This window comes from Chiloscyllium punctatum, chromosome 30 (assembly GCF_047496795.1).
Source record: "Chiloscyllium punctatum isolate Juve2018m chromosome 30, sChiPun1.3, whole genome shotgun sequence".
NCBI lineage: Eukaryota > Metazoa > Chordata > Chondrichthyes > Orectolobiformes > Hemiscylliidae > Chiloscyllium > Chiloscyllium punctatum.
In genome coordinates this window covers 25,559,079-25,580,634 of record NC_092768.1, presented here as the reverse complement: position 1 = coordinate 25,580,634, position 21,556 = coordinate 25,559,079, and the positions used below count along the sequence as shown (strand labels likewise).

Here is a 21,556-nt window from a genome sequence, read left to right as displayed (position 1 = left end):
AGTTAGTAAGTTTGCAGATGACACCAAAATTGGAGGTGTAGCTGACAGCGAAGAGGGTTACCTCAGACTACAACAGGATCTGGACCAGATGGGCCAATGGGCTGAGAAGTGGCAGATGGAGTTTAATTCAGATAACTGCGAGGAGCTGCATTTTGGGAAAGAAAATCTTAGCAGGATTTATACACTTCATGGTAAGGTCCTAGGGAGTGTTGCTGAACAAAGAGACCATGGAGTGCAGGTTCATAGCTCCTTGAAAGTGGAGTTGCAGGTAGATAGGATAGTGAAGAAGGCATTTGGTATGCTTTCCTTTATTGGTCAGAGTATTGAGTACAGGAGTTGGGAGGTCATGTTGTGGTTGTACAGGACATTGGTTAGGCCACTGTTGGAATATTGCGTGCAATTCTGGACTCCCTCCTATCGGAAAGATGTTGTGAAACTTGAAAGGGTTCAGAAAATATTTACAAGGATGCTGCCAGGGTTGGAGGATATGAGCTATAGGGAGAGGCTGAACAAGCTGGGGCTATTTTCCCTGGCGTGTCGGAAGCTGAGGGGTGACCTTATAGAGGTTTACAAAATTATGAGGGGCATGGATAGGATAAATTGACAAAGTCTTTTCCCTGGGGTTGGGGAGTCCAGAACTAGAGGGCATAGGTTTAGGGTGAGAGAGGAAAGATATGCAAGAGACCTAAGGGGCAACATTTTCACACAGAGGGTGGTACGTCTATGGAATGAGCTGCCAGAGGATGTGGTGGAGGCTGGTATAATTACAACATTTAAGAGGCATTTGGATGGGCATATGAATAGGAAGGGTTTGAAGGGATATGGGCCGGGTGCTGTCAGGTGGGACTAGATTGGGTTGGGATATCTGGTCAGCATGGACGGGTTGGACCGAAGGGTCTGTTTCCATGCTGTACATCTCTATAACTCTATGACTTGCATCCCAATATTATCAGGAAAATGCACTGTCATTGGAGAGCTCCTATTAACAGACAACCAGTGTGCTGGATGGAATTAAAGTCAAAAAGTGTGATGCTGGAAAAACACAGCCGGTCAGGCAGCATCCGAGGAGCAGGAGAGTTGACGTTTCGAGCATAAGCTCTTCTTCAAGAATGGGAAGGGGGCGGAGAGATAAATGGGAGGAGGGTATGGCTGTGGGAGCGGTAACTGGGAATGCGATAGGTAGGTGAAGGTTGGGCGGGATGGTGATAGGTCGCAGCGGAGAGTAGACAGATACGTGGGAAGGAAGATGAACAGGTAGGAAAGTTCAAGAGGGCGGGGACGGATTTGGGATAAGGTGGGAGGAGAGGGATTGGGGAAACTGATGGAATCAACATTGATTCCGTGTGATTGGAGGGTCCTCCATTCTGGTTCATATTGTGCACATCTGTAGCAAGTGTGGGTTTGGAATAATTGTTCCGAGTATCGCGTGAAAATCCTCGTGAGATCTTTGAACTGAATGTGTTCTTCCCCATTGAAACTGAAAGCAGGACGATTCCGGAAGTGCTGAGTGTGAACATGGCATCCGCACAGCAGCTCCTGAGACTGACCGAGGAGGTAACTTGTCCCATTTGCCTGGATTTCTTCACCGATCCGGTTACACTGGATTGTGGGCACAACTTCTGCCGCTCCTGTATCACCCAGAGTTGGGAAAAGAAGGAGGCAAACTCCTGCCCGCAGTGTAGAGAGGAATTTCCGGAAAGAAACCTCAGGGTAAATCGGGCCTTAGCGAATCTGGCCGAGGAGGCTCGAAAATTAAAGCTGGATCCGAAAGAGAAGGAAAGTAAACCTCACTGTGAGAAACATCAGGAAGATCTGAAACTGTTTTGTGAAACTGACAAGAAATTGATCTGTGTGATTTGTGTCACTGCGGAACACAGAGAGCACCGTTTCATCCCAATTAAAGAAGCTGTTAAAATATACAAGGTAAAAGGGGAATGTTTTAAAAGCTGTGAATTGTGTCACGGTTTCAAGGTCTGACATTTTCTTGTTGCGATTTTCTCTCCCAATTCCAGAATAAACTGAAATCTTCCTTAGATTTTCTCACTGAGAAGAAATCGGTGGTTCTCCAAACGGAACTGACCCAGAAACGGAAGATTTCCGAAGTGAGGGTGAGCTCTCCCTGTGCTGATTCTCTGGGATCTCGGTTAGTTTTGTTCCCTTTATCGCGGGACATTAATGAGGTTTCACATTTCATTTGGTAGGAACAGGCGAGCAGTCTGCAGACCCACATCACATCCGAGTTCACTAAAATGCACCAGATTCTCACTGAGAAAGAGCAGCGTTTACTCAGAGATCTCAGGGAAGAAGAGGAGAGGGTTGTCGAAACAATGGAGAAAAACCTTCGAGAGATTCAGGAGAATTTAAATTCTATTGAGGAGGATCTCTCAAAGTTGCAGAAACAGATGGAGCAAACGGACGAGCTGATATTTCTGAGGGTGAGTACTGCCAGTCTGTTCCGTGAAACGTCACCTGGCTGTAGAGTCAGATGTACAACACGGAAACATGATGAAGAGCTTTTGCCCGAAACGTCGATTTCGAAGCTACTTGGATGCTGCCTGAACTGCTGTGCTCTTCCAGCACCACTAATCCAGAACACGGAAACATGCCATTCAGTCCAACGTGTCCACGCCGACCAGATATCCTAACCGAATTCAGTCCTGTTTTCCAGCACTTGGCTCACATCCCTCCAAACCCTTCCTATTCATGCCTTTTAAATGTTGCAACTGTACCAGTCTCCACCACTTTTTCTGGCAGCTCATTCCATACACGCACCACCCTCTGTGTGAAAAGGTTGCCCCTTTGGGCCTCATTTATATCTTTCTAGTCTCACCCCCATACCTATGTCTTCTAGTTCTGGACTCCCCCACCCCAGCGAAAAATACCTTGTCTATTTATCCTATCCATGCCCCTCATGATTATATAAACCTCTGTCAGGTCACCCCTCAGCCTCAGACGCTCCAGGGAAAAAGCCTCCAGGCTCTTCAGCACCTCCCTCTAGCTCAAATCCTCCAACTCCAGCAACATCCTTGTAAACATTTTCCTGAACCCTTTAAAGTTTAACAAAATCCTTCCAATACGAAAAAGAGCAGAGTTGTATGCAATTTTTCAAAAGTGTACTAATCACTGGCCTGTACTGCCGCAACATGATCTCACAACACTATAAATCGGTGGTCTGAACAATAAAGGAAGGCAGACCAAATGCTTTCTTCACTATCCTAATCTATCTGTGACTCTACTTTCAAGTAGCTATGAACCTGCACTCCAAGGTCTATATGTTCAGAAACACCCCCCAGTACCTTACCATTAAGTGCATCAGTCCTGCACTGATTTGCTTTTCCAAAATGCAGCACCTTTCATTTATTGAAATTAAACTCTCTTTCTGCCACTCCTCAGCCCATTTGTCCATCTGAACAGAAATAACTGATGAGAAAATGACAACAGTATCAGACGGGCCAATGGGATGAGAAGTGGCAGATGGAGTTTAATTTAGATAAACGTAATGTGCTGCACTTTGGGAAAGCAAATCTTAGCAGGACTTATAGACTTAATGGTAAAGTCCTAGGGAATGTTGCTGAACAAAGAGATCTTGAAGTGCAGGTTCATAGCTCCTTGAAAGTAGAGTCACAGGTAGATAGGATAGTGAAGAAGGCATTTGGTATACGTTCCTTTATTGATTTAGAGTATTGAGTACAGGGTTGGAACATCATATTATAGCTGTATGGGATATTAGTTCGGCCACTTTTGGAATATTGCATGCAATTCTGGTTTCCTTCCTGTGGGAAGGATGTTGTGAAACTTGAAAGGGTTCAGACAAGATTTACAAGGATGTTGCCAGGGTTGAAGGATTTGAGCGAAAGGGAGAAGTTGAATAGACAAGGGATGTTTTCCCTGGAGCGTCAGAGGCTGAGGGGTGACCTGATAGAGGTTTATAAAATCATGAGGGGCATGGATAGGGTAATAGACAAAGTCTTTTCCCTGGCGTGGGGGAAGTCCAGAACTAGAGAGGATAGGTTTAGGGTGAGAGGGGAAGATATGAAAGAGACCTAAGGAGCAACATGTTCATGCAAAACGTGGTACATGTATGGAATGAGTTGCCAGAGAAGTGGTGGAGGCTAGTACAATTGCAACACTTTAAAGGCATCTGGATGGGTTTATGAATAGGAAGGGCTTGGAAGGATATGAGCCAGGTGCTGGCAGGCAGGTGGGACTAGATTGGGTTGGAATATCTGGTTTGGCATGGATAAGTTGGACCAAAAGGTCTGTTTCCGTGCTGTACATCTCTATGACTCTTAATATTACTTAATGTTGCTCACCTGAAATGGACAGGAGGAAAATCAAACTTGTTTTTTTGTCTGAACTGTTCTGATGTTGTCACAGTACAAAAAGCGCTCTCACACTGTCTACAGAATCTCAGTAATACTGAGATCCTCTGGAGAATGGGCTGTGAGGTTGATACTCATTTTGTAATTATCTCAGTGTTCCCCAGGTTTAATTATCTCATGGAACTCCCATTATAATCCAGTTCCAGTTCCATGTGGAGAGTGTGTGGGTGTCTGGTACAGAGGGAGTGTGAGAGTCACTGTGTTGGTGAGCGGGACTGATGGTCAGTTCCAGTTTATTTTACCCCCTCCTCAATCTTCCTTCCAAAATGTATCACTTCACACTTCCGTGTTGTGTCTGCTCATTTCAGCAGCGTGTCTGTCTCCTCCTGAAATCTGTTACTGCCATCCTCACTGTTTGTGATTCATTTCTTTCAGGAGAAAGCTTGTCGGAAGAGAAGGTAGGACATGCTCTTTACTGAAACTCTGCACAGTTTGCTCAATAACTCAGGGACGGGTTATTATGGGTTTATTTCCTGATTATTGTTGCTGCTTTGAAATATTATCTAACTCCATTAGTGGTTCACATTCCAGCTTTGTTATAAGAAGATACTTACTGCAACTAAGTAGTAAGAGAAATGGAGATTTAGAGGACAAAAAGAGGCACTTCAGCCATTGAGTCTGTCAGTCAAAAACAAACGCCTCCCTTTTCTCATCCCATTTCCAACACTTGGCATATTGCCTGGTACACCATGGCATGATAGGTGCACATCTAAATGTTTTTTAAATGTTTTGAGGGTTTCTAAACATCTTGCATTCTTACTGACCAGCGAGTTCAGATTCTCACCACTTGCTGTGGTGAAAAAAACATGCCTCACATCCCCTTCTAGCCTACTCCTCCCCCCCCCCTCCCATCCACCCAACCCCCACCCCCACACAATACACACACCCCTTAAGTCTGCACCACTGGTTACTGATCCCTCCATCAAGGGGAAACATTCCTCTTGTCTGCATTTGTCTACGCCCATCATTATTTTGTACATCATAATCAATCATGTCCAAACTCAGTCTGCTCTGCTCCAAGGAAAATAACTTCAGTCTGTCTAATCTCTCTTCATAACTGAAACTCTTCCACCCAGAGAACATCCTGGTAAATCCCCTTTGCATCCTCTCCAGGGCAATCACATTCCTTCTGTGATGTGGATTCCAGAACTGCACAAAACACTCCAGCTGTGGCCTAACCAACACTTTATACAGTTCCATCATCACCATCCTGTATTTAAATTCTATGCCTTGACAAATAAATGCAACTTTCATATGTATTCTTAAACACTTTGTCTACCTATCTTAGTACATTCAGGGACCAGTGGGTATGCACACCAAGGTCAGACAATCTGACCAGCCTGTCTACATCGTCCTATAATGCCAAGCTATCTTCCTCCACTATTTAACAACTCAATATTTGTGAGATTCTATGTCCAGTGAAGTAGCTAGGCTTCCTCTTGAGCTAACACAGGTAACTTTGAGAACAGCAAAGGAACTTAGGGTTATGGTGAGAGTGCGCTAAGAGGAGCTGAGATCACAAAAAGATAAGCCATGATCATATTGAATGAGTGCAGGGTGAATGGGGCAGATGGCCTACACCTACTCCTAATTCTTCTGTTCTTAGGTTCTAACCCACCAATTTTCCTACCATCCTCAAACTTACTGATCACTTCCTGCCTTCAAAGCTAAATCAGTTATACATACCACAAACAGCAAAGACCACTACACTGATTTCTGTGGATCCTCCCCAGACACTAGCTTCCAGTCACAAAACACATCTCTCAAACATCACTCACTGCTTCCTGCCACTTAGCCAATTTTGTATCCAATCAGCCAATTTCCTTTGCCTTCCAGGACTTTTGATGTCACTGTCCGTCTCCCATGCAGGATGTTATCAAAAGCCTTGCTCAATCCAAGTAGCTTTGGTCAAATGCAGTGCCCTCATCTGGACTGCTGGTTATATTTTTGAAAAATTCAGTCAAGTTGGTCAGACATGACCTCCCCTTAACAAACCCATGCTCTCCAATTTTGAAGTGCACATAAATCATTCAAATAGATTCTATATCATTGTGGTCAGACTGATTGGCCTTTAGATTCCTGCTTTATCCCTTGCTCTATTCTTGAATAATGGTTCTACATTAACTGTCCATCGTTACTCTGGCAATTCTCTGGTGGCTAGAGAGGAATTGAAAATTATTGCCAATGCCCCTGCTATTTTTAGTGTTGCCTCATTCAACAACACTAGAGTTTGTGTTTCAATTTAGATCTTATTGTCACATGTACTGAAGTACAGGAGTAAGGGAGTACGATGAATTAGTGCATGATGTTGCCACACACGGTGCCATCTTTGATTCAAAGATACTTCATCTCTCTGTTAATTTGTAAATTTTTGTAATTGTTAAAAATGTAAGATTACAGATCTTCATAGAATAAGTGGGATAAATTACAAAATAAGGTAAGAGATATTTTCAGCTTTTCTCTTTGTTTCACAAGCTCTTTTTATGTTACAGCAATAACACAGGCTGAAATTTTATCATCTCCTGTGGTGTGTGATATCTCGTAACTAATCTCTTATCAGGATATGGCTTTTTGTCTTTCCAAGTTGTGTTTTGTTTGGTTATGGAAACAAATTTTACACTTAATTTTCTCCCTCATATGCTGAAACCTGACTAGATAAATTATTTATAACTTATTCTAACAAAGTGCAATTTGTTAACACGAATTGTCTTATATTTGCAGGATTAGCGATAACAATTGGATATCACCAGCAGATAGCGCCTTGTCTCTTGGAACGTACAACGGCCCTTTACAGTACATAATTTGGAGACAAGTGATGGATGACATTAACCCGGGTAAAAAACAGTTTAATATTCCTGATCGTAAATCCAGATGACACGTGTAACAGGACATTATCTGGAAAATATATTGTCACTTGAGGGCTTGTGTTAACAGACACCTAATGTGGATGAAATTAGACAGTTAATCAACAGAAGGGGCTGCAGAAACTCTCTACTCTGACAAGGAGATGCCGGTGTTGGACTGGGGTGGACATAGTTAAATTTTTTTAACTCTGCCTACTCTAGTCACTGAAGGCTGTGATGATCCTCTTAAAATGTCCGAGGTTCAAAACAACAGCGATTAACGTTCATATACTTAACACGATCACAAATTCTAAAACATGGCGCAGATATATGACAACTTCAATAATAGTGAGTAACAAGCAGTTTGGAGATCATGAGGATCCCACTAACTGAGCAGTGAAGCTCTCCTGATCCCTCCATGAATTTGACCAGCATCTCGATCTAATCTGATATTTGGGCTTCACTACAACATTCCTATCAGTTTTCCATGGATTTGTAGTGTGGAAAGACGTTGGGTGGTCCTTGAGGAACGGGTGGCAAATAATCTGTTTTGCTTCCAGTGAGGAGAGAGTTTCATTGGGAGTGACAGTAACATGGGGTCATGGAGGGAGAAAGGAAACATAACGGAACAATATGCAACTCAAACTCACATCGTAGTCAGATAAATCATCACAGAAACTCAGACAAATTGTCTTTCACTTCCATCCTTTTGTACCCTGTTTTGCTCATGTATTGTATTGAATGAGTTGCTGAATCTATCAGAAAGGATTTCAGTGTAAGATGGAGGACAAACCCAGTTGTGTGAGCATCTCTTCTGGAGAGACATGGGCTTTACCAACTGAGCTGAATTCAACTGTTTTTAGTCTTTGTTCTGATCTGTAGATTTGCTTTCTGATTCTTACTGAGAATGTCTTCTCAGCCCATCTCTGGTCTATTTACCCACGTCCTGTTTAACCGCTACTCACTGTTTCCCACACAAGCTTACAGTGTAAACGGAGTTGTGTCATCATATCCACTTAAAGACTCTTTCCAGATTTTAGCAACCCAAGCTCTAACAACCCATCCTGCATTCCTCTGAATTTGGAACTTGCTCTCAATTTACTTTCTTCTACAATGTGCTTCAATATTCTTGATTACCACAGGGGATCAAAAGACATGGGCAAAAGGTAGGTGAATGGATCTGAGAAACATATCACCATGATCATAGCAGAGTAGACCTGATGGGCCAAATGGCCTAATTCCACTCAACTGTCACATGGTTATATGGTCTCACAGGATTAATTATGAAATCCATGCTCATCTCCATCACCACTATTCGAACCACACCAGCCAGATTTTACGCACTCTGAGAGCACCACAATAGTCTTAATGTGGAACGCGGGGGTCACTTACATGATCAGGATTTGCTTCCCATTACTAACTGCCAGCGGGAAGGAGAAGTACCATGTTTCCTTAAAATGATTCAACAGATACGTTCGATGTGCTGAATGGATTTTATACGAGATGATTCTAATCTCTCCCTTCCAATCCCACTCCATCCACTATCCATTCTTCCCTGCTCTTCCAGCATCACTCTCTCCTGTTCCCTCAGTCTTCTTATCCCTTTCCCTGCTCTTGCTTACCCCTCCCTGCTCTTCTTTCTCCTTCCCTCCTCTACTCATCCCACTGAACCTCCAATATTTCCCACCCTTCCTCACCTCCCGCACTCTTACTAACTCCTTCCCTTTGTTCCAAACCCCCTCCTTTCCCTCACGTTTCCTCTCCCCCACTCTTCATCCACTCTTCTTTTTACACTTTCCCATTAATACCTCTCCCTACCCTCCCCACGCCCTTTTTCTGATCTACCCCCACTCGTCCTCCCTTCCAAGCCTGCTCTTCCTTCTCTCATGTCCTGCTCTACAATCTCCTCTACCCTGCTCTCCCTTTGTCTCCCTGCCCAAGCCCTCCCCACTCCCAATCTTCCATCCTCTCCCCCATATTTCCATTATCTCATTTCTCCACAACTCCCATGCAGCATTGTCCCTTCCTGCTCCCCATTCCTGCTCCCCATTCCTGCTCTTTCTACCTCCCTCCCCTCCCTTCACACGATATTATTTTCCGTCCCCTCAGCCGCTCTTCCTTCCCCTACCATTCCACCATTTTTCCATTCCTAATTTTCCCACCCCACAAAGTGCTCCCTTCCCCACACCTACCTCTCCTCCCCCATTCTTTCACCCTCTTCTCTTGCTTCCTCTCCAACGCACTTTCTTGTCCCTCCCTCCACTCTCCCGATAACATCCCATCCCCCTCTATTCCCTCCACTCATTCACTGTTCCGACTTGCTGCACACATTCCCCCCTCTGTACACCACACTCTTCTGCCTTCCACTATCTCTCCTATTGTTTCTTCCAACTCCCCCATTCTTCCCAACTTCTTCTCCGCTCTCCCTTGCCCCATCCGGCCCTTCCTTCTCCATTCTCCTTCCCATTCTTCGTACACGTTGCCTCCATTATTGTCTCTGTCATCTCCTTTCTGACGGGGTTATTTGATCTCTCCCCCAGCTCCAGCCTCTCTGACTCTGGATCCGAACACAGCACATCCTCTGCTCATCCTGTCTGAGGACCGGACCAGTGTGAGACTTGGTAACACGGAGCAGCTGCTCCCTGACTCCCCGGAGAGATTTGAACTCTTGCCCTTTGTCCTGGGATCAGAGGGATTCATATCAAGGGGGCACTACTGGGAGGTGGAGGTGGGGGAGAAGACCTGGTGGATTCTGGGAGTGGCCCGGGAGTCTGTGAAGAGGAAACGGGGATTCAGACTGAACCCAGAGACCGGACTGTGGACTGTGGGGTTGTATCCCAGAGATGGTTATTTTGCCGCCACCTCCCCCTCACTGACCCCCCTCTCCCCGAGTGTGAATCCCCGGAAGATCGGGGTTTTCCTGGACTATGAGGGTGGACAGGTGTCATTTTACAATGCGGACACCATGTCCCATCTCCACACTTTCACCCACACTTTCACTGAGAAGATCTTTCCCATCTTCAATCCGGGATTGAATGACGGCGGGAAAAACTCCACCCCGCTGACAATCTGCGGGATTAAAGGGCATTGACAGATCCATCCCATAATTTCACCCCATCCCCCTGCCTCCTGCCAAATTTAAACTGATGAGGGCAGATCTCAGTCACAGGTGGAGAGAGAAGCCAGGTTAATATTCCGGGAATAAACCATAGTATCAGAACTGGGAACTGAAAACTGAAAAATCAGCAAGGAGCTGTATAGGGCTGGGGGAAAGAAGAAACAAATAAGTCCAATTGTAGAGTTAAAAATCACACAACACCAGATTATAGTCCAAAAGGTTTGTTTGGAAGCACTACCTTTCGGAGCACTGGTCCTTCATCAGGTGGTTGTGGAGAGTCAGTGGGGTCTTTCCACGGGGGACACCAGATCATGTCACTGCAAGCCAGAGAGAGACAGTGAGATCCAGAAAAGGTGAGGAAGTGAAGGCAATGAATACAAGAATTCCTTGAGTCACTGTTATTCCCACTTTCACGGTGATGAGGTGGTCTTGGTTTCCAGTGGACCGAGGTTCAAATCTTTGAAATTTGAACAATTGAGTAAATTTGGATGGTTTAGCTGGCTTCCACAACACTCCTAAACACTAAGTAATGTAGCTGACTCTTAATGCCGGCTGGGCATTCAGTTCTGAGCAACACCAATACGAACATCTCAATGATTTTATCAAAGAAGATTGGAGGGTAGACCAGTTGCTGTTGTGATTCACATCACTCTTCAGTTTGGACTCAGGCAGTGAGCAAGTGTCATTCCCATGTTGCCTGGCCCACTGAGTGCTTCCATCATGTTCTGTTGATATTAATGGCTCATGGGTTTGATTCATATAATTATGATAGCACTGTCAGTTTGTTAAACTTAAAATTCTCAACATATTACAATAATGCCAGTGATTAAATAGTGCTGGCCATTGAACTGGATCTGCCCAGGTTTGTAAATATTAATCAGACCGTCACGTTCACATGGGTACTCTGATAAAATTGATGGTAAGGAAACTTATGTATATGTGATGTCTCCTGCTGTGAATATTGTTGATAATCTGTACTGAATGTGCTATATAAATTGATTTGGGTACGTACACCATTCCTGTAGAATGTTGAACCACATGAAACTCAGTTCACTTGAATTTAAGTAAGTATTCATTGGTCGCTGGATTTCTGGTCAATATCATCATCTGTTTACTTCAGTGAAATCATCCTTAAATCATGATATTGTAATTACTTGTTTTTTTTTGCAAAGTATTAAAGCACTCTTATTAAACTGTGCAGACTCAGGCACGAGAGATCACATTGAGAGTCAGACACAGCCGGAGTGAGTATACAGTTGAGGGCATTTGGAGATAGTGTGAGACTAGAACTGGTTCATGTTTTGTTTTTCCATTTTAAAAGTTTGAAATTTGGTCACTTCAGTCATGAAAAGGTCGCTGACCCAGCTGCCTGAGGGACAGTTATCTGCTGAGCCTGAACAGGGTCTCAATAGGTGGTGATTACTGTTAAAGCTCAATACATCGGAGTCAGCTGTATTTAACAAATGAATGATTTTGAATGAATGATTTTACTATTACCTATATGTTCCAGTGCAAACACAATAAAATAAAGTGAAAAACTTCCACTGTCCACTGGTACCATTTTGCATAGTTTATAATAATTTACAAGAGAGACTCCATAACTGTTTCAAAACCACCAACAACAGATCCACTCAACGTCAAAGTCGCCCGTCTTCGGATCATTTGGCGCTAGGCCTAACTCGCTCATTCAGGCTGCCATGCTCGCCCATCTGCCAGCCACCTCCTGGACACAGCTCCAGGCTCACCAGCCTCTGCCATACTCCCAACCCAAACAAAGCACCTTCCTACCAACTTCCCCAATGATGCCAAAATAAAAATGGGAAAAGGGAAAAACAAAAAAGCAGGCAGAGTGAACCTTGGATGCTGCCGTAGGACTCTTGAAATGAAAGATTTCTGTATTTCGTACTTTCAAAAGGAAGTGAAAGTGAAAAAGAGAAAGGCTGTGCGAGGTTGTAAAGCACTGACCGTGAAAGGTGTTTGGTATGCTTTCCTTTATTAGTCAGAGTATTGAGTATAGGAGCTGGCAGGTCATGTTGTGGCTGTATAGGATGTTGGTCACGGCACTTTGGAACATTGCGTGCAATTCTGATTTCCTTCCTATCGGAAAAATAATGTGAAACTTGAAATGGTTTAGAACAGATTTACAAGGGTGTTGCTAGTGTTGCAATTTGAGCTATAGGGAGATGCTGAATAGGTTGGGGCTGATTTCCCTGGAGCATCAGAGGCTGAGGGGTGACCTTATAGAGGGTCATAAAATCATGAGGTGCATGGATAGGATAAATAACCAGTCTTTGCCCTAGGGTGGAGAAGTCTAGAACTCGAAGGCATAGGTCCATGGTGAGGGAGGGAAGATACAAAAGAGACCTAAGGGGCAACTTTTTTATGCAGAGGGTTGTGCGTGCATGGAATGAGCTGCCTGAGGAAGTGGTGGAGGCTGGTACAATTGCAACACTTAAAAGACATCTGGATGGGTAGATGAAAAGGAAGGGTTTGGAGAGAAATGGGCCGGATGCTGGCAGTGGGACCAGATTAGGTTGGGATATCTGGTTTGGAGTGGATGATTTGGCCCGAATGGTCTGTTTCCATGCTGTACATTTCTGACATTCTGACTCTATGACTGCACAGAGCGTGAAGATAGACGAGTGAAGCTATGGCCTATGTCAATACCTACTGATAACACATTGCTCCTGACCAACTAATCCCAACTGTTATTTCACAGGGACGGAAAACATCTTTCTGTGCTGGTTGTTCTCGGTATTCACTCCCTGTCTGTTTGCATGAGTGTATCCCTTTCCACACAGACACAGCAGATGAATGGTTACTCCCCTTGCTGGTGTAGCTGCAGATGGGTTAACTGAGTGGACCCCTTTCAGGGGAGGGGGGGGGGGGGGTGGATATGTGGAAGTAAACTCTGCCCTGTCAGGAAAAACAGGAGTGAGAGACAGCCCGACTGATCAAGGAATGCAGAGGCAGTTAGGGAACTCACGGCAGAGTAGAAAAAGTACATTTTGTTGGGTTTATTGGCACATCGTTTGGAAAGATTTTTCAACAGGACATTTTGAAGCCCAGCACGAGAGTGACAGCACACGCTCATTGGTTGGTAATAGCTGCTAATGTAACCAAAATAGAGACATAGGAGCAGGCGAAGTTTTGGACCTGCAAGATGTGGTGGATCCATTCTGGTTCAAAATGGGCACATTTGCTGCTCGGTTCGTTTGGAATAATTGCTCTGAGTATTGAATAATTGGTTTGGAATAATTGCTCGTGAGATCGTTGAACTGAATGTGTTCTTTCACATTGAAACTGAAAGCAGGTAGATTCAGGAAGTGCTGAGTGTGAACATGGCAACCGCACAACAGCTCCTGAGACTGACCGAGGAGACAATTTGTCCCCTTTGTCTGGATTTCTTCACCGATCCGGTTACACTGGATTGTGGACACAACTTCTGCCGCTCCTGTATCACCCTGAGTTGGGAAAAGAAGGAGATAAACTCCTGCCCGGAATGTAGAGAGGAGTTTCCGGAAAGAAACCTCAGGGTAAATCGGGCCTTAGCGAATCTGGCCGAGGAGGCTCGAACATTAAAGCTGGATCCGAAAGAGAAGGAAAGTAAACCGCACTGTGAGGAACATCAGAGAGAACTGGAGCTGTTTTGTGAAACTGATAGGAAGGTGATCTGTGTGATGTGTGTCACTGCACTGGAACACAGAGGGCACCGCTTCATAGAGATTAAAGAAGGAGTTAAAATATACAAGGTAAAGAGGAAATGTTTAAAAGCTGTGAATTGTGTCACAGTTTCAAGGTCTGACAGTTTCATGCTGCGATTTCTCTTCCAATTCCAGGCTAAACTGAAATCTGCCTTACATTCTCTCACAGAGAAGAAATCGGCGGTTCTCCAAGCTGAACTGACCCAGAAACGGAAGATTTCCGAAGTGAGGGTGAGCTCTCCCTGTGCTGATTCTCTGGGATCTCGGTTAGTTTTGTTCCCTTTATCGCGGCACGTTTATGATGTTTTGCATTTCATTTTGGTAGGAACAGGCGAGCAGTCTGCAGACCCACATCACATCCGAGTTCACTAAAATGCACCAGATTCTCACTGAGAAAGAGCAGCGTTTACTCAGAGATCTCAGGGAAGAAGAGGAGAGGGTTGTGGAACCAATGGAGAAAAACCTTCGAGAGATTCAGGAGAATTTAAATTCTATTGAGGAGGAACACTCAAAGTTGCAGAAGCAGATGGAGCAAAAAGACGAGCTTATATTTCTGAAGGTGAGGGAATATAGTGCGGGTCAGTTACCTGAAACGTCGCCCGGTTACAAAATAACTGATGAGAAATGTTTAATTAATGTTGCTCAATTGAAATGGACAGGAGGAAAATTCAACTGGGTTGTTGTCTGAGCCGTTCTGCCGTTGTCACGGTACAAATACCGTTCTCACACTGTCTGCAGAATCTCGGGAATACAGACATTCTCCCTGGAATGGGTTGTGGTGTTTTTACTTGTTTTCTTATCTCCATGTTCCACCCAGTTTAATTATCTCCTGGAAATCCCATTATAATCCAGTTCCAGTTCCATGTGGAGAATGTGTGGCTGTGTCTGGTACAGAGGGAGTGTGAGAGTCACTGTGTTGGTGAGCGGGACTGATGGTCAGTTCCAGTTTATTTTACCCTCTCCTCAATCTTCCTTCCAAAATCTATCACTTTACACTTCCGTGTTGTGTCTGCTCATTTCAGCAGCCTGTCTGTCTCCTCCTGAAATCTGTTACTACCATCCTCACTGTTTGTGATTCATTTCTTTCAGGAGGCAGCTTGTCGGAAGAGAAGGTAGGACATGCTCTTTACTGAAACTCTGCACAGTTTGCTCAATAACTCAGGGACGGGTTACTATGGGGTTATTTCCTGGGTTATTATCGGAGCTATAGAGCGTTAGTTAGTTCCGGTGTGAACCACAAACGGAGTTGTTATTAAAAAAAACTTAGTTACAGTAAGTAGAAAGATGAATAGAGAATTAAGGGACAAAAACAGGCCCTTCGGCCCATTGAGTCCTTGTCAGTCAAAAACAAATGTCTCCCTTTTCTCGTCTTATTTCCAACACTTGGCACATTGCCTGGTACACCTTGGACCACGTCTACATGCTTCTGAAATGTTTTGAGGGTTTCAAACATTTTGCATTCTTACTGACAGTGAATTCAGATTTTCACCACTTCCCGTGGTGAAAAAAAATATGCCTCACACCCCCTCCCAGCCTACTCTTCCCACCCCCCCACACTCTCACACCTTAAATCTGCACCCCTGGTTATTGATCCCTCAGTCAAGGGGAACCATTTGTCTATGCTCATCATTATTTTATACATCATAATCATGTCCACATTCAGTCTCCTCTGCTCCAAGGAAAACAACTTCAGTCTGTCTAATCTCTCTTCATAACTGAAACTCTTCAGCCCAGAGAACATCCTGGTAAATCCCCTTTGCATCCTCTTTAGTGCAATCACATCCCTTCTGTAATCTGGATTCCAGAACTGCACATAACACACTTTATACGCTTCCAGCATTACCATCCTGTAATTAAGCTCTGTGTCTCGACAAAGAAACACAACAATATCATATGCGTTTTAAGTCACTTTGTCTACCTATCTGAGTACCTTCAGGGACCAGTGGATATACACACTAAGGTCCCACTGATCCTCTGTGATTCCCAGGGTCCTTCCTTTCTACATACATTCACTTGCCTGGTTTATCCTGCACAATTGCAACATCTCACACTTGCTCAGACAGAATGTCTGATCAGTGGTGAATGGCAATCTAACCAACCTGTCTATATCCTCCTGTAATCCCAAGCTATCCTCCTCACTATTTAACAACCCAATACCTGTGAGATTCCATGTCCAGTGAAGTACTTGAGGCTTCCTCTTTGTTTTTAAGCTCAAATAGATAACTCTTTGAACAGCAAAGGAATTAAGGGTTACGATGCCAGTGCAGATAAGTAAAGCCAAGGCCATAAAAGGTCAGCCATGATCATATTGAATGGCACAGCAGACTCAATGGGGCAGATGGCCTACTCTTGTTTCTTATGCTATGGAGCCATAAAGATATACAGCATAGAAACAGACCCTTCGGTCCAACTCATCCATACCGACTGGATATCCTAACCTTATCTAGTGCCATTTGCCAGCACTTGAAGATACCGGGGAGTTCCTTCACAACTCAGTGTCATTGCCACTGCTGCTGCCAATGATGCTGCTGCCTCAGATCTCCACCTGCTGCCTCCAGAACACGCCCAGTCAGAAACCTGCACATTGGCCTTCTTTCACAGGACCCACTCACAGCTTCCAATCACTGGGTGCACACTGCGCCTTACACTCACCACCGGCTGCCTCAGAGAATGAACTGGGCTGCTGAAAAAATCTCCCCATCTGATCTGAGCCTGTTGTGGGCTAACAAGGCACTGCAGCATCAGGCCGAGGCACTGGGCTGAGAGACCACCACAGGCCACTAAACCAAGAAGAAAGAAGAAAGAAGAAAAGGAAACAAATCCGAACATGGAATCAAAGGAGGAAAAGAAAAGAAACAGAGCACCAGCTGGAACATCCTACTCCTCCACCATCTTGATTTTTGCCTGGGATACATTTCATCTGGCCCTGGGGACTTATCTACCTTTCAGCCAGTCAGTGCAGTCACAGTATCCTTTGCGGTCTATTCTTAATTTTTAAAACTAAATCAGTGTTTCTTTACCTGATTTCTACAACTACATTGTCTCTGCCATCATGAAAACTGACACAATGTATTCATTTCAAATCATGTCTTCGCCCTCTGGTTCCGTGCATAAACTAACACTATGGACCAGAATGGACCCCACTTTTTCCCCAGTTCTCATTTGATCCTTCAACAATTGATGTATTCTAAACCAAGTTACCAGCATATGGCCCATACCAATATATGCTCTAGTGCTTCAAGTGTTTATCCACATAGTTCTTAAATATCTTGTGTTCTTGCCATGATCACCCTTTTAGGCAATGAGTTCCCCATACTATCGACATTCTCAGTGAAATAGGATTTTCTCACACCCCTTCAGCTCCTTACTATCAGTCTGTGACCTGGTTAATATCCCCGCTACTCCAAATCTCCCACTGTATATGCCTCCCAGAACTTTGCACACTTCAACTGGAGCCCTCCCTCAAGTCTTTCTGCTCTCAGGAAAATAACTCCACCTTAATCAAATCTCTCTACTCAGCTGAATTGCTCCTGCCCAGACTTCATCCTGCACTCCCTCCAGTGCATTCACATCATTCCAGGAGTGTCATGACCAGACTACACACAGTACTCCAGCTTTGGCTAAATTCTTATTCAGCTTCAGCATAACCTTGTATTCAATGTTTCAACTAATATATGAACCCAGATTCATTCTTAACTACTGATATGCCTGTCCTGCTGTGTTAACATATGTGGACATCCACACCTAAGATTCCTCTGATCCTCTCTACTTCCCAAGCTCCAACCATTTAATGTGCAACTTCCTTGCCTTGTTAACAGTCTGAAAATGTATCAGCTCAAACTTTCAAGAATTAAATTCCACTGCCACTGCTCAGTCCATCTGACCTGACCATCTTCACCAACATTTTCCTCCTTGCAATTTACCACATTACCAACTTTTGTGCCAATGCAAATATACTGATGATACCTTCTTTATTCAACTCTAAAGCATTAATGTACTCAGCAAACAGAAGGAGACACAGAATTGAACTCTCATATTATGACAATGTAAACTTCACAGTATTAATAACTGTTCATAGATTTAAAGGATCAGCAATAACTCCTTCTGGGATAAGCTGTTTCTTGACATGAATGGTGCAAGGAGAAAGTGATATGAAGGAATTAAAAGCAACATGTGAATTAACCATCTCTGACAAGAAATAGACAAAAACAAGCTGTCCTCTGGGAGAGGGGAGATAATAATTGCTTGATAATCTGTCTTATGACAAATAGATAATTAATTCTACCTGCAGAAATAGTTTTGAAGGGGCTAATTGCAGGAAAAGTTGTGTTTCAAATAGACAGCTAACCCTAAATGAAGCAAGATACAGGGGAGCTACTTCTGATAAGCTACAGACTTGAGGTTCTTGGAAATGCAATTAATGTTTAGGGATGAAATAATCAATTGAATCATCAGTCGTGCCACAATACAAACTTGGAAGTGAAGAAATTCCATAGGAATTGAACAAGTCAGTCGCAGAAATTCGAAGGAAGCTCTGCATAAGGATCAAACCCTGGACATTTTCAGAGTGGATCATCAGGTCATGACCAAGTTGTGTTAGGAGGCTTAACTTGCAAGTTTAGGTCATTATTTCAATTCTTTACTATGAGATTTCTTAAGTAGCTGAATTAAAGGTAACCTTTTTGGATTTATCCACAATGATATACCACGGGACAAAGGCTTCCCTCCGAAAATTGCCCTCTGCTTCCTCCACTCAGCCAATTTGGATGCAATTTACCAAATTACCCTGGATTCAGTCTGGGATACCTTTCATCTGAGTTGAGGGCTTCGTTCATTTTCAAGACTGTTAAAAGTACAAATACCTCTCTTCTCTCTGATACTAACTAATTCAAGTATATCACAGGTTCCTACCAGATTTATAGACCCGCATTATCTTTTTCAACTGTGGATGCAGATGCAAAGTAATCATTTAAAATCACATCGATATCTTCTGGTTTCATACGTTGCCATTTTGGTCTTAAAACAGTCCCTAAGCTTTCCTTAGTTATTCTCATGCTCCTGATAAACTTAGGAAACATCTTTTGGAGTGTCCAAAAGATACCCTTAGTGTCTTCTCGTGTTAGCTGTTTGCTCTCCTAATTTATTTTTGATGCAACCTCATACACTTTCGATATTCCTGGAGCCACTTGCTTTTTTTTTCAAGCATCAGTATGTCCCATAAGGTTCCTTTGTTTCTCTTAACCAATCCCTTTGTATATCCTTTTACATCAAGGGTCTCGAGCTTGTTTGTCCCACCCTTCACCTTTACAAGTACATGTTGGCCTTATTAGATTAGTATCAGATTGTATAAAGCTTACTTACAATTTTGTAATCAAAGTACCTGTACATAATACAACCTGATTCAGAACTGGAGATGATCACTGTCCTGATTTTGGGCAGTTTGTGTGATGGTGGCCATTTCCCTGTTCCTGAGACAGTCACATGGCCCTTTTTTCCAGTAGATGGTCATCCATGTTTGGGGTCAGACCTGGCTCATGGGAAGACTGGCGTGGTTATTGGAGGTCAGTCAACTTAGCTGCAGGATATCCTGAGGATGGTGTCCTGGGCCCAACCATCTTCAGCTGCTTCAGCAATGATCTAGTCTCCACCATAAGGACAGAACTTGTAATGTTTGATAGTACTTGTGTAATATTTGGTAGCATTAAGGAACTCTCAGGTAAGGAAACAGTCCTCACCCAAGTGCAGCAAGACATATATAATATCCAGGCATAGGCTGGAAATGGGCAAAACTATTTGGATCAGCCAAATGGTGATCTCTAAAAGCAACAATCTACCCACTGTCGCTTCATATTACACCTGTACCATCATCCACATCTAAGAAAGCACATGCAATGTACCTTAATGACTACTGCCCAGTGGCTCTGACCTCAATAATCGTGAAGTCCTTCGAGAGATTGATCATGGCCCCCATAAATACCAGTCTCCCAGCCTGCTTCGATCCTCTACGGTTTGTCTACTGCCATATCAGTTACATAGCAGCTGCCATATCTCTAGCCCTGTACTCTTGCCTGGAACACCTGGTTAACAAGTACATCTACATCAGATTCCTGCTCACTGATGACAGCTCCGTCTTCAACACCATTATCCCCTCCAGACTGATCTCAAACTGCATGACTACAGCTTCAGCTCCACTCTTTGCAAGTGGATTCTCATCTTTCTGACCCACAGACCGCAATCAGTGAAGATAAGCAACTGCACCTCCTCCACAATACTGCACAACACAAGAACTCCTCAAGGATGTATCCTCAGCCCTGTACTGTACTCCCTGTCCATCCATGATGGTGTTGCCAATTCCAAATGAATGGCATCTACAAATTTGCTGATGGCACAACCATAGTAGTGCCAATCTCTAACAACAACGAGTCAAAACATAGAAGGGAGATAGATGGCTTGGTGACATGGTTCAATGAGAACAATCTTTCTCTCTCAACATTAGCAAAACAAAGAATGTTGACTTCAGAAAGAAAGGAGAACATCTTTGGGGTGCCCTTTGGGGTGGCATGGTGGCTTAATGGTTAGCACTACTGCCTCATAGCACTAGGGATCCAGTTTCAATTCCTGCCTCAGGCAACTGTCTGTGTGGAGTTTGCACGTCCCCCCCACATCTGCACGGGTTTCTTCTGGGTGCTCCGGTTTCCTCTCACAATCCAAGATGCGCAGGTCAGGTAAATTGGTCATGCTAAATTGCCCATAGTGTTGAGTGCATTAGTCAGGGTAAATATAGGGTAGGGGCCTGGGTCTGTGGGTTACTCTTCGGAGGGTTGCTGTGGACTTGTTGGGCCAAAGAGTCTGTTTTCATATTGCAGGGAATCAAATCTTAAAAAAATACATCCCCATCTCCATCAACAGAACTGAGGGTGGAAAGTGTCAGGTTCCTTGGAGTGACAATAACCTACAATCTGTTCTGGACTTCTCACATTGGTGCAATGGTCAAGAAGGCACAACAATGCCTCTTCCTCAGACGGCTCAGAAAATTTGGCATGTCCATAAGTTCCCTCAACAAGTTCTACAGATGTGCCATTGAAAGCATACTGTCAGGGTGCAGAAAAAGGACTGGTATTGCTGTGTACAGGACTGTAAGAAACTACAGAACGTGGTGTGCACAGCCCACACCATCACAGAAGTCAATCTTCCATCCATGTACTCCATTGACACAGCTCACTGCCACTGTAAAGCTGTAAACATCAAAGACCCATCACACCCCAGTATTGATCTCCCACAGCCTCTTCCATCAGGCAGAAGATACGAAAGCCTGAACGCACACACCATCCTGGCAGGTTCAGGAACAGTTTCTTCCTGGCTGTTATGAGAACAATGAATTAACTCTCTAGCCTCAAATCATGCTCATCGTGTTAATGGTAATCTTATCTCATGCACATCCTGTACATTGTAACCTGTATGACTCCGTCTAAGTTTTTTTTATCTGTACATCCTTGCTTATTATGATCT

The 21,556-nt window shown here is 43.9% G+C and overlaps 1 protein-coding gene across 1 annotated transcript in view; it reads left to right on the top strand.

The window, feature by feature from the left end:
- The first annotated feature begins 1,238 nt into the window (after positions 1-1,238).
- LOC140455114 (uncharacterized) overlaps positions 1,239-21,556 on the top strand; it is a 30,057-nt gene continuing 9,739 nt past the window's right edge. The window contains 11 exon segments of the mRNA XM_072549772.1: positions 1,239-1,254; positions 1,485-1,923; positions 2,013-2,108; positions 2,202-2,435; positions 4,758-4,780; positions 7,104-7,216; positions 9,766-10,313; positions 13,661-14,095; positions 14,183-14,278; positions 14,373-14,606; positions 15,137-15,159. Of these exon segments, the coding sequence (XP_072405873.1) occupies positions 1,247-1,254; positions 1,485-1,923; positions 2,013-2,108; positions 2,202-2,435; positions 4,758-4,780; positions 7,104-7,216; positions 9,766-10,313; positions 13,661-14,095; positions 14,183-14,278; positions 14,373-14,606; positions 15,137-15,159 (2,249 nt within the window). The 5' untranslated portion in view covers positions 1,239-1,246.